At 38.5% G+C, this 12,008-nt stretch overlaps 2 protein-coding genes and 1 pseudogene across 2 annotated transcripts in view; all 3 read right to left on the bottom strand.

Annotated features, from left to right (window-relative positions):
- Nucleotides 1–3,826: 3,826 nt before the first annotated feature.
- Nucleotides 3,827–7,439, bottom strand: LOC108756746 (annotated as a pseudogene).
- A 1,924-nt stretch (nt 7,440–9,363) lies between these two features.
- On the bottom strand, nt 9,364–10,445 carry LOC108756926. The gene is made up of 2 exons (XM_018501110.1): nt 10,113–10,445; nt 9,364–10,041 (listed from the first exon to the last, which is right to left on the bottom strand). The coding sequence occupies exons 1-2, from the start codon at nt 10,340–10,342 to the stop codon at nt 9,582–9,584; spliced, it is 690 nt and encodes a 229-aa protein (XP_018356612.1). The 5' UTR covers nt 10,343–10,445; the 3' UTR covers nt 9,364–9,581.
- Nucleotides 10,446–11,443: 998 nt separating this feature from the next.
- LOC108756925 (TBC1 domain family member 15) overlaps nt 11,444–12,008 on the bottom strand; it is a 4,633-nt gene continuing 4,068 nt past the window's right edge. Inside the window, exon 10 of the mRNA XM_018501109.1 lies at nt 11,444–12,008. Within this exon, the coding sequence (XP_018356611.1) occupies nt 11,884–12,008 (125 nt within the window). The 3' untranslated portion in view covers nt 11,444–11,883.

Here is a 12,008-nt window from a genome sequence, read left to right as displayed (position 1 = left end):
GCAGGTTTCGGTTTGCGATGATTTCGCCTCGCGGAGACATCTGAGGGGGAAAAAAAGAGACAGAGAGAGAGAGAGAGAGAGAGAGGGAAAGGAAAAGAGAAAACAACCCTCCTCCTTGGGACGAGGAGAGCTTTTCTCAGTAAGCCGTCAGCGCGTCTATGTGTCCGGCATCGACAGACGGCGGGCAGCAAAAACGCTTCTTTGTAATAATAATGACTTCCATCTGCGCGGCCAATGTGTATCATTTTTGGCATGATAGAAAGAAATGTTGCGTGTTGTCACGCTTGCACGGCGCCCCTGCAACACCGGGGTGCGAGAGATCGGCGCACCTGCGGATCTCACCGTCGAGACTGTCGACTGTCGAGAGGAAAGCGAAAGAGAGCGTTCGGTACGATTCCTCATCATACGACTGTTCCCGGAACGAGGGGAGACTTCTGACTCTCTCTCTCTCTCTCTCTCTCTCTCTCTCTCTCTCTCTCTCTCTCTCTCCCTCTCCCGCTGTCTCTTCCGCTCTCCTCCACTTATTACCTATCCTCTCCTAATTCTCGTCGTTGTCGTTCGGCTCGTTCGTCTTCGTTCTCGCCCAATTCCCTTTTCTTTTCCCGTCGTTCCTTTTTTTCCCCTTCTGAGGTCGCGGAGTAGAAGTGCCACCGTCACCGTCGCGCCCGATTCCCCTCTTTTCTTTTTCTTTCTTTTTTTTTTACGACGACCACGTATATTTCCACGAAATCGTTCCACCGTACACCAATTTCGGCACGGTCGCTAGAGGAAAATTACAGAGTTCGGGGATAAAAGGTGCAGTAGCGGGGGCAGAGGGCGCAAAGAGGTGGAAGGAGAGCCGAGTGGTCCTGTGGATATAGGGGAAGAACCATCAACCACGGCGCGCGATAATCTGAGACCGAAAGAAAGGAAAGAACCGAGGTCTCTCTCGTCATTAAGCGAAATGATTGCCGTTCGCGGGCGGCGGGGACCACCTACACCCGCAAAGAGGCCCTTCAAGGACGGGGGCACCCCAAGGATACGAGGACCTTTAACGCGTGTACCTTTGTACCTTTACCAGCGTACGAATGGGAACCCCGCGGTTTTGTCGATCCACTTCCGGCGGAGCCAATCAACCGACCAGGTCGACCGCCCAAGAAAACGCTGCTATGCCGTGGAATAAGTATTTCGGAAGATCAAAAACGAGCCGTCGTGTCATTATTCTCCAAGTAAGATAGACGTACCGGTAAATGGCTGTTTAAGAAATATCGTTAGCCATTTCGAATCTCTATTCCGCAAGTTAGTTAACCCGAAGTTAGTTAAGACTCCACCGAAGTTGAAGAACCACCGGCTTCGTCGCAAGCGGCCACTTATTGCGACAACTTGTTCCTTTCGCAATTCAATCGCGTGGAATTAGATCCGTTTTTAATTTTCGAAGAAATCGAATTGCATCAAGGCGCAGGGATAAGATAGGCGGAGGTATATGTGTATTGCTTTCGAGTGTAGGCTACGACGAGACGTTGCTAGTTGCTTGCTGGATCAAGTCAGCGCGCGATCGAGTTACTAGTTTCAAATGTCCGTTGGTCGTGACTGCTCGCTCGAATTTCGTAAAAAATACTATTTGGAGGCGAGAAAACGGAAGTCGAGACGATGCCGACGATAAGATCTTTCATATGTCGTGCGCACAATAATCTTAAGTGTCTGCTATTTTGTCTCTCCTTTCGCTCGCAATCAAAAATGGTATCTACTATTTTTCTATTTTTACCAACAGAATTTTTCTGATACATATTCTTTTAGTTAAAATTCAGAAACTAAAAATTGTGTTAGGTGCACTAATGTTTATCTTTTTCATTTTTTTTTTATTTTAATCAAGTTTTTAAGGAATGTATCAGGTGTATAGTTTTGTTCGCAAATAGTGGCTGAAATTCGAAATATATACTTTCTATAAAAAAATAAACGTTATATATTGTAAATATGAAGTAATTCAAAAAGAAGTACAATATCTATACTTAACAATACAATTTTGTGGTTTAAATGAAATGTTTTTCTGATTTTATTTGAATTATTTGGAAAAAGCAAATCTTTTTATTGAAATAATTTTCAATCCAATTTCTAAATTGCTACCAAACTTTGTATATTACTTTCAAATGTAATACAGAACAATTTGTAATGCTTTAATGATTTTTCAATTTTATTAAAAAATACGTAATATTTCCTTCAACTAAAATCAATAATACAAATATCGCTTGGATATTTTCACGCTATTTTATTTTGTTCGAAGAACGTTTACGCGGTCCACATTAAACAATTATTCCACGGTAAAGAGGTAAATGAACATGGTATACAAAGTGTTCCATTTTACAATACGAAGATACGATTCAGAAAGATAAAGAGCATTTATGGACGTCAAAAATACAATTTTTCGTCAAGTTTCGTGACATTTCGAGGAGGCCTTTCTATTTCAGCCCTTCAAAGGAGTTAACAACCGTGGACATGTAACGCGCGTCCGTGCGGCAGAAAGTACACGGGAGGGATACTTTCTCACGACGGCGATTCACGCGACTGGCAGCGTAAACAAACGGGCGACGACGTCGCGAAACGAGCAGCGTAGAATAGTAGCACTCGGTGGAGGAGAATTGGGCCCCCGGCGAGCCGAGGGGAGTAGGAGACTGCGCGCGCGGTAGAAAAGGAAAGGAGGGCGACGGTGGGCAGCGATGCCCAAGCCAAGGGGATTTGTCGAACTCGCGCACTGTGGAGGGGCACCGAAAATTGGGCACTGGTGGGGGTGATGGGGACCAGCCGCATAATGACAGGGTGCCTCGCGCCAAGGCTCCGCTAACGAACCAGCCCACGGAACCCGAAGGGTCCGGGCTAGGACACGACACTGTATTATTTTACCATTTCGGGGGTTGGGGGGGGGGGGGGCATCATCAGAAATCATCGCCGAATCCATATAATCAGTAGATGGTTACGTGCAGCCATGATTTTAAGTGCTGCACAGTGGGGTAGAGTGGGAGAGAAGGACAGGACGAAAGAGGAGAGGGAGGAGGGGGGGGGGAGGGGGCTTAATAAGGCAAGATCGTAGGTGCCTCCACCAACGTCCTCGTTCTCGTTGTCCTTTTCAACGAGGACTCGCGGACTCCACTCTCGACACGCGGATACTCACCCATACGAACTCGTAGAATTTATTGCGACCGCTAATGATACAGATCCGATAAAAAGCAAAAGTATATAAGCAACTCCCCCTCTCCGTTTTACGGTCTTTTTCCGCATGGCGAAATATGTAAAATAATATGCGCTAGAGTGCTGGTAAATTTTATGGAATTAGCAGGTCCATATAAGGACAGGTGCTTATGTAAAATTTACTTTACTATTCTAATAAATGAGCGATTATCGTATAATCGTACTGTTAACAGAACTGTACAGAAAAAAAAAGATTGGTTGAATTAACTGGAATTCTGATGGGAAAAATGAACGATTCAGAATTTTGCTTGAATCTACTAGATTTCTGGTTAAATTGAATGTTGGTTATGTCAACTAGAATTTTAATAGATTGTTTTTAGAAATCTTGTAGATTTAATTGGAATTCTGAATTGTTCATTTTCCAAATTTCCAGCGGAATTCTAACTAATTCAATCAAACATTTTTTTCATGAAGTAAATGTCGAAAGTTGTTCATACTCGCTTGATATAATTTAATTTATTGTAAAGTAATCGCTCGAATGAATTTACTATAATTGTAATATACTTTTTATTTCACACCTCCTGTATTTTTACTTTCAGACAAGTAAAGCTTGTCATTCAGCAAAGAAGCCGGATATTTTTTGTCAGTCTTATATATATATAAAGGTAAAAATTACTCAATCACATTTTTCTCCGTTCATTCTTGTCCACACCGGCGCCATTTTGGTACTGCGAAAGGTGGGTCCTCCAAACAATGCGGTTGCAAATGCAATGGCAGAATTCCGTGACGCGATGAAGGGAAGACAAGACTGCGGGGTGGAAGGGAAGAAATCCCAGAAGTCTGCGTGTAACCTCTGGGAATTGAGGGGGTCGAGAGATCCCGAGCACTTCTCGACATTTTTTCGTCCGTTTCCATCCCGAGAGCGTGTCTCTCGATAATTGAAGACACAAAATTACTTTGAAAGCCTGTAAATGCAAGAGTGTACACTCGGCAGTACCAACTTGACACTTTTTACATCTATTGGATGAATTTACAAGAATTTGCAAGAAAACGTGGGCGCGCCTTGAAAAAGGCACATTAGCGTAAAAATGCGCAATTTTGTAAGACTCTTACGTGAATAATGGACAATAATTGCCAACTGCGCGATGCCTAAGTGAGCTAAAACGTACGTTCGCGAATTAGCATTTCTCTATTACTCGTTCTTTACATAACATTATTGCCCAGCTTTCCAACGCGCTTGAAGTTTCTCATTGTCGATTCCTGAAAAACTCGTAACTAGTCGTAGCGGGTCACAATTTAACGGCGCATCGCTATCACGTTTGTTAGCGATTGATTGATACTTACTGCAATTTGTGAAAGCTTCGTAATGATTCTCATCGATATAACGGAGTGAAAAGCGAATTTAATGTACAAGTCCTCGATATTGTATTCGCGCGAAAGCCCGCAGAGGTCGGAAGCAAACTTAATGAAGTGCAATGCGCGGAGTACACCGTGAAAGTTGATCGATAAAGATCTAAATGAAAGTCGCGGAGGGAATATAAAATGACTCTCCGGAGAGCAACTACTTTGCGTAGGACCGACCGGTTTACCGGGGAAAAGAGAGGAAGGACGTTTCGCACGTTACGTGTTCTACACTGATTGGGAACTTGTCATCTATAAGTCAGAGCTCGTCTCGGATGAAAATAAATAATTTAGTTCAACTAGGTGTACCTACACCATGTACGGAAAAAAAATTAATTGGGTGGTACAGCAAACTTATAACTTACTGCGCGAATTCAACATCTGTAACTAGGAAGATTTGATGATTTAACAAAAATCGCTTATGTTATTCAGCTATGAATTTTGTTATTTTAACATAGAAAATTGACTGTCTGTATATTTCGACTGTAGATTTGCTAGTTTTCAGCTGCGTTTTTTTTCCGCGATGTATTCACGTAAAATAGATTCACACAAAATAGGAAAAGAATAGATTAGGTTGTTCAACAAAGTTGTAGCTTGCTGAGTGAGTTAATCTATAATTAAAAAGATTTGAGATAGTTCAACAAAGAAATTGTTGTGTCTGTTAACAATTATCAATGTGCTAATTCAGCCAATTCTTTGTTGCGATAAAAATTGCTCATGTAATAAGTTTCCTTCATTATAGCAGCAAGAATACGTGCCATCTTAGCATGTTTTGTTAAAAATTTTGATCTGTACATTGGATTGATTTTCATAGAAAGTTTTTGCTGCATTAACAAATTTGTTGTGCTATTACAACAAATATGATTACTTATAATCGTCAATTTTATTCTGTTGTACTACTTTGATATAGAAAACTAGCTGTCTGTATATTAGGACTATAGATTCATTAAATCAGTGGAATTTTTCGTTGTTTTAATAAATCTTTTTCCCATGTTTCCCTCTTCCTTTCACGATTACACTATAAAACACTTGCAGTCATCGCGAAATTATTGCAAATTGACGGTCGTTGATTTTATCGTTAATGAATCGTTGGTGATTCTCAACGCATTGTTACTTTCAAACCTATTAGGTCTCAATTAGAGCATCTCTGGCTTATTCTCCTATCTGGGATAAACAGTGAGAACTATTTTAATTTCCCTCACGTTTGTGAAGAGGTATGGGAACGAAATAATTTAGATCCGAAGGAGTGCGGAATTCTTGGATGTTCTCGTGAAGGTGTAGAAAAAATAGACCTCGATCTAACACGTAAGTGTCGGGATGTCAGATATCACGACAAGCATTATTTCGATAATTAGGGAAGACTTTTTCTCGGGCGAAGATATCGATGCCGTCTTCTCACGAACTGGTTCGAGAATTTGAATCTTGTTCGCGGGTTCGGTCTATAGATAACGTATGTCTGGACGATCCGGCCAAAACTTCCTTCATGTTCTGCTCCAATCTATTTTCGACATATCACGGAGCCACTTCTTGTTTCCCCGAATTATCCGGCGACAAGATGTTCTTTATCGAAACATTTCGTTCAGGAAGCTTTCTATGGCAATGTGCGTGTGTGTGTGACTTACAAACGATTAAGAATATAAATCACAGAAAATGTTTCTGGCCTGGTGCTTTTTCCAATGAGATAATTAAATTTTAAATCGACCGTTTTTAATGAAAAGAAAAATATGATGGTACAATTATTTCAAGGTTACTCGCTGCAGCTATCTTGGATTGTGATGTCAGAAACGAGAAAAATACATAAAGAAAATTCTTGCAAACTATATTAAAATGTATTTTTTAAATAAAACATTTGCAATTGATAGAATATACAATATTATAATAAAATATATTGAAAACTTCTCTTTTATTCCGATAATCAATAAATAACTCATATATTTGAAATTGAATTGTATCTATAATCAGAAAACTACGAAACAAATATGTAACAGCTAAGTATACATATGACAGTTGAAGATAAGTATGATTTTATTAAAAATAAAAGAAGTGTTTTACATTTCTTAAGTGTGCACTGTCAAAAATTATTTTATTGAAAAATGTTTCTTTACAAATATATTTTGCAAGAACTTTCATTATGTGAAAGTTCCATGAGTGATCAGCAGTCTTAGAATCATGGCACACAGAAGAACTTGAGCAGTGAGACGTAAGCAGTAAGGAAATCAACATGTTGGATTCGCTACTGCTTACATTATAGCCTTACGGTCTCTACTGTGATTGACCAATTTGCTTACAGTTTACATTTTACTGCTTTAGTCTTTTGTGTGCCATGGCCCTTACACACGACCTTAGCGGAATGGGTATATCTATATCTTCGCTGCGTTTGCGTTTTAATTCTCGTCGTACATTCATATAAATCTTGAAACGCTAGCGACGCCACGTTCAATCAATGACAAAGGAGGCTTGAAAGGCCTTGGCTACGGGATTCTGAATACGTGATATCAACTACTTTACTCTGCATACTACTCACGAGTTATGACCTTGATCCGTACCATGGGCAAGTTGCGCTGCACCTTCGCGTCGTCGTCGCCGTCGCCATCGCCGTCCCCGTCGCATCGTTGTCGTCATCGTCGTGCACACGGTGAAATCGTGTGCGTCGCGTGGTATCCACAGGCACGAACACAATGCGCGGTAATTGAGTTACAGAGGCATAGCGCCCTCATGGACAACTCTTCAGCCCCGAGCCCGAGAGCGGTTCCACACGTGGACGACGACTCGACAGAATTGCAGGCCCGATCCAGCTGCATCCGAATGTGCATCCAGAATGCGATACTAATAGATTGATTTTCCCTTGGATTTTCTTTCGGAAGATCCTTTAAAGCAGCGTCTCAGCGATCTCTGGAATCATTATGAACGTATCTACCTGACATCTCAATAAACACCTAGTTACATGTAACGTATCTGTTAGTTAATTGTAATATCCCATTCAACAATAATATGCAACTGTAATATAACACGTGTATTGTTATAATTTTTATGTATAACGGATTTTAATAAATTCTCTGCGAAAGATCTTGCGTAGGACTGAATGCTTTTTATTATTTGCTAGTTTTAATTTAAAGCCTTTGTCTCTCTATTTTTATATGCTATAATTATATTGTTAAGTGAGTAATATAGTATAACACGTGTTATACTATATTTAGTTATATTATATCGTTGAGTAAGTACACTAACAGGCACGTTACATCATATTATTTAATAGAATCCTTATGATGACTGGATTATGAAACAGACCAAGTAAATACACGGAATATACTTTTTTTTTTCATGTGTTCCAATAAGCAGATAAAGCAACTTTGCAACTATTGTAAAATTTTTTAATATGACTGTCCTTTAATACTTCATGAACTTTATATATTGAAGACTCTTACATGTTGAAAAGCTGCTTGTTTTACTGATCGAACGTAGTCATCGATTCTAGAAAACATTAAAACGCTGCGTTTTGCGCGCATATATTCGCAACGGAATTAACAGATAGTAAAGCATCTGTCTTCACGTTGGATCCACGTGCAACTTTTTCAGCAACGTCTTTGTCACGCGCTTTCGCTTCTCTTCATTTTTTTTTTTTTTTTTTTGAAGTCTCATAACGCGCGCATGCATAATCGCACGTCGCGAGGCTATAACGTTTTTCACACCGCGACGGTGCCGATCGATTATTTCTGATCCAAGTAATAATAATATGTGAATGTAATTGCTCCGCCGTTTAGATTAGCTATTAATTGCTTCCCCCTCGGTGTATTTCATACGATGGGTGTCATTTATGGCTGCGCTGCGTTGCCGCGCGAGAGAAACAACTTGATATTGCCTCTGGCGCAATTGGTCTTATACACCGCGGGCCTTCACGAGTTTACCGCGTATGTGCTTATGACTCAGGAGGATCTTACGAACTACGTACAAATTCGATTTTGCGATTGAGACTTTTCCATTTTAAGAAAGGGAGACAGCGATTATATTTGTTTTCGAACAATATTAAGCTGCCAAGTTCAACATTAGAATACGTATTATATTTTTTTACAGTTTATAAATTTAATAAGTCGAGATACAAGGGAAAAAAAAGGCCAATATCTTATCAGAAAACCCTTTTTTTAAAAAATACCCAGGAAACATTAACTAAAAGTAAGATTAACTTAAATTAATATGAATATTATAATTTTACACTCGGCAAAATATATGTGTTATATTTACATCGTTGAATGTGAAATTATAATATGTACGTTACTTTTAACTTATTTACTAGGTAATTATATATATTTTAATCCCGTGTATATATAAAATGTATTACGTTTAACTGATATATCAATTAAATATATAGTATATCAGTTAAAAAATAACTCATAATATGTACGGGCTTAATTAATTTAATCGTATAACAACACGGCGACAAACCTTATTCATCTTTGGAGTTATACATCATTGTTTCTGCATAAAACACACATATTTTAGCGTATAAATAAATATATTCCTTCCTTATTATTAATATTGAAGAAAGAAGCCTCGATATTAATCCTAGTAATTCCATCTATAGTTACGGAGCGACAAGCATAAATCATAAAAACGTTGAGATGGCGTCATCTACCGGTGATCTCTCGTATTAACCGTAGCATGTTAAATTTGGAGCGCAATTGCGAAACGAAAGGCAATTGAAATTGTCTCAGTAATGCTTTCCAACTATAAAAGAAAATAATTTTTATTTTTCAAGATATTCTTAAAATACATTAAATATTAAAAAAAGAATACATTTAATAGCTCACTAGATTATAACTAATCCTATTGGATAAGCAGTTAAAGCGAGTCTCTGCTCCCCAAAGAGGCTTAGGCTTGATCTACAGATCAATATAACATCTTGTGGCACTTTGACCTTCACTGGAGAGGTCGGAAAGCCATCCAGAAGAAGAAGAAGAAGAAGAAGAAGAAGAAGATTAGAGCTAATCTTAAGGTTTCACAGGAATGTTGGGCTAATATTATCAATTCGCTGTATCCTCGTATTGCTCTATCGTGCTTTGTGGAACGGTTTCCATCGCCAATATCTTAGAGCCAGCATCGCCCTGCAGCAGATCGGCCTCATCCTTTTTCATCTGGATGCTCTCGGCAGCGCCGACGAAGGATTCCTCCTCTAAATTTTCCTCCTCATGCTCGGTCTCACTACATTCACGTTTTAGCCGCATCTCTCGCTTGTGCCTTTCGCTCGTCTCGAAGAAGTTCAACAAATCCTCGGTCACGTTGAACTCCAGATTCTCATTTGTATCTGATTCCGTGTCGTTATCTTCCTCAGCGTCGTCATTGTCATTATCCGCACGATAATTATAATTCTCCCGAAAGCCACGATAGCCGTGACACTGAGCCAGGGATCTCACTTTGTCGCGCAGCAGTTTATTTTCGTGCTCCAGGGCGACGCAACGTGACCTCCACCAGGTTATGCTATGTCTGAAAACCGACGAGGTTCCTTTAACGATCTTCTCTTTGATTTTACACATTGATTTAACCTGCAAACTTACCGTTTCTGCCATTCCTGGGCCACGGCGTAATTCTTCCAGAAAGCGTCGGCTTGCATCGTGCCCGTCGCTAGTGTCTCTTGTGCATCCGTGACATACTCGGGGAAGGCCGTCCAATGACTCGCGTTGAACCTAACCTCTCGCTCGCGCAACCGTTTCTTCAAGCGCTTCAAGCGTCGCTTCCTCTTCCACTTCTTTCGTCGTTTCGCGATGGCACATTCCGTCAATTCCATGCTCGATCGAATTTTCTTTGTTATGAAAGGTCAGCTGAGTACAACTAACAGCTATACGTCATTGTTTACGTTTTCGTGCACGAACGCCATGAAGCGACGGAACATGAGCATGAGTGGAATCCGACAATGTCTCCTTTGCTCTTGGAACTTCTATATAAATAAATAAATCCGATAAAATTAAAAAATGTATTTGTGAAAGAATTGATGTCTTTGATTTCTATCACAAAAGGTTTCTCTGTGTATTTTTCTCTATCAATTAATAATAAATTGCAATGCTTAATAATATATTAATTCCTAGTTTTTTAAATAATTAATAAATTACATTTTAAGACTGAATAATATAATGAAACGTTTCTCTATGCATTTTCTCCTATCAATTAATAATAAATTGCAATGCTTAATAATATATTAAACTAATTATTAATTTAATTTATTATGTTACATTTCCAATTTCTACATATAATTAATTAATTGCATTTCAAGGCATTTGAATACTAATAAACAAGATCCAACAAAAGTATAGAAGAGTTACAAAGTAAACATAAAAAATCTTGCAGAATGTTACATACACATACATATATAATAAATTAATATTTATTTATTAAAGCTTATCTTTTATTAATCTTTCGGTCTTTCAAATTATTTTAGACAAAATGAATAATGTTTTGTTTCTACCAATGTGGTCTAATTTAAATTTTAGTTCGACATAACTCTTCATCTTTTTTCAGTTCCAGACTTCTTATAAAGGTCTGTGTGTAGTTCTAAGAATTAGAAACAGATTGTAGGTTGAACCAAAAGTTTAAAGTTAAACTACATTAGTAAAAATGAGCATAATAGAAGGGAGAAAATTGCATATCGAGGATATATGAAAGATTAAATAGGTGATTTTTATTAGAAATGTACAGTAAGCTTTATACAAATCTAGAAAAGAGACTGTAACTTAGATGAAAGTTACGCGTATATAACACTTATCGAAGTCTGAAGATATTATCTTTAATCTATTTTCGCGCATTCGCGCATAACAATCATCGTGAATTCTTCTACGCACTAAAATATGTGCATGTTTTTACACAAGCAATCAATTATAATCTCATTCTTTCGTCTGTACACACAGTAAGAGTTATAAATATCTCAAAATTCAACACTACCATTAGTTCCTTCTCGAAACGTATTCATTACATTCGTATTCTATTGTTTAGAATTTGAATCTCGATCACGATCAATCACGTTTAAAAGAAAAGAATTATATGTACCGTCCAATTAAAAGATATCTGATTAGACACATATTAGAAACATATATTTAGGAACGTACCTCTTATCGTTTATATCTCAAAGCATCGATTTAATTTCGTGAAAATTGAAAAGCTGTGTGAAAATTATTGTCGATAACATGTTTAAAATCAGCTACATTTTCAAACAGATCATAAGATAATATGTAAATCCTTGTTCGCGAAAACTGAAACAATTATTTTATTCTCTGTTCATGTAGACTTTCAATCAGCTTTCTGTTAATGAATGATTGCAAAGGTCCAGTCCTGACCTCACATATACGACAGGTTCAATCCGCGTTCAAACGATACTTCATCATCTCCTAATTTAACATTGGCGCTACCTGTGCTATTTCGTCTCGAATTATTACGAGGACCATTGGCTCGGGCATTATTAC

Source organism: Trachymyrmex septentrionalis, unplaced genomic scaffold, assembly GCF_001594115.1.
Source record: "Trachymyrmex septentrionalis isolate Tsep2-gDNA-1 unplaced genomic scaffold, Tsep1.0 scaffold13, whole genome shotgun sequence".
In the NCBI taxonomy this organism is placed as follows: domain Eukaryota; kingdom Metazoa; phylum Arthropoda; class Insecta; order Hymenoptera; family Formicidae; genus Trachymyrmex; species Trachymyrmex septentrionalis.
The sequence above is the reverse complement of the archived record's forward strand: the minus strand, read 5'-3'. Positions and strand labels throughout refer to the sequence as shown.

Bases quoted from the DNA above. Each gene is read 5' to 3' on its own strand.
- LOC108756926 (XM_018501110.1), bottom strand. From the start codon at position 10,342: ATGGAATTGACGGAATGTGCCATCGCGAAACGACGAAAGAAGTGGAAG. The intron at 10,042-10,112 runs GTAAGTTTGCAG...GTCGGTTTTCAG, and splicing joins GCCCAGGAATGGCAGAAACG to ACATAGCATAACCTGGTGGA.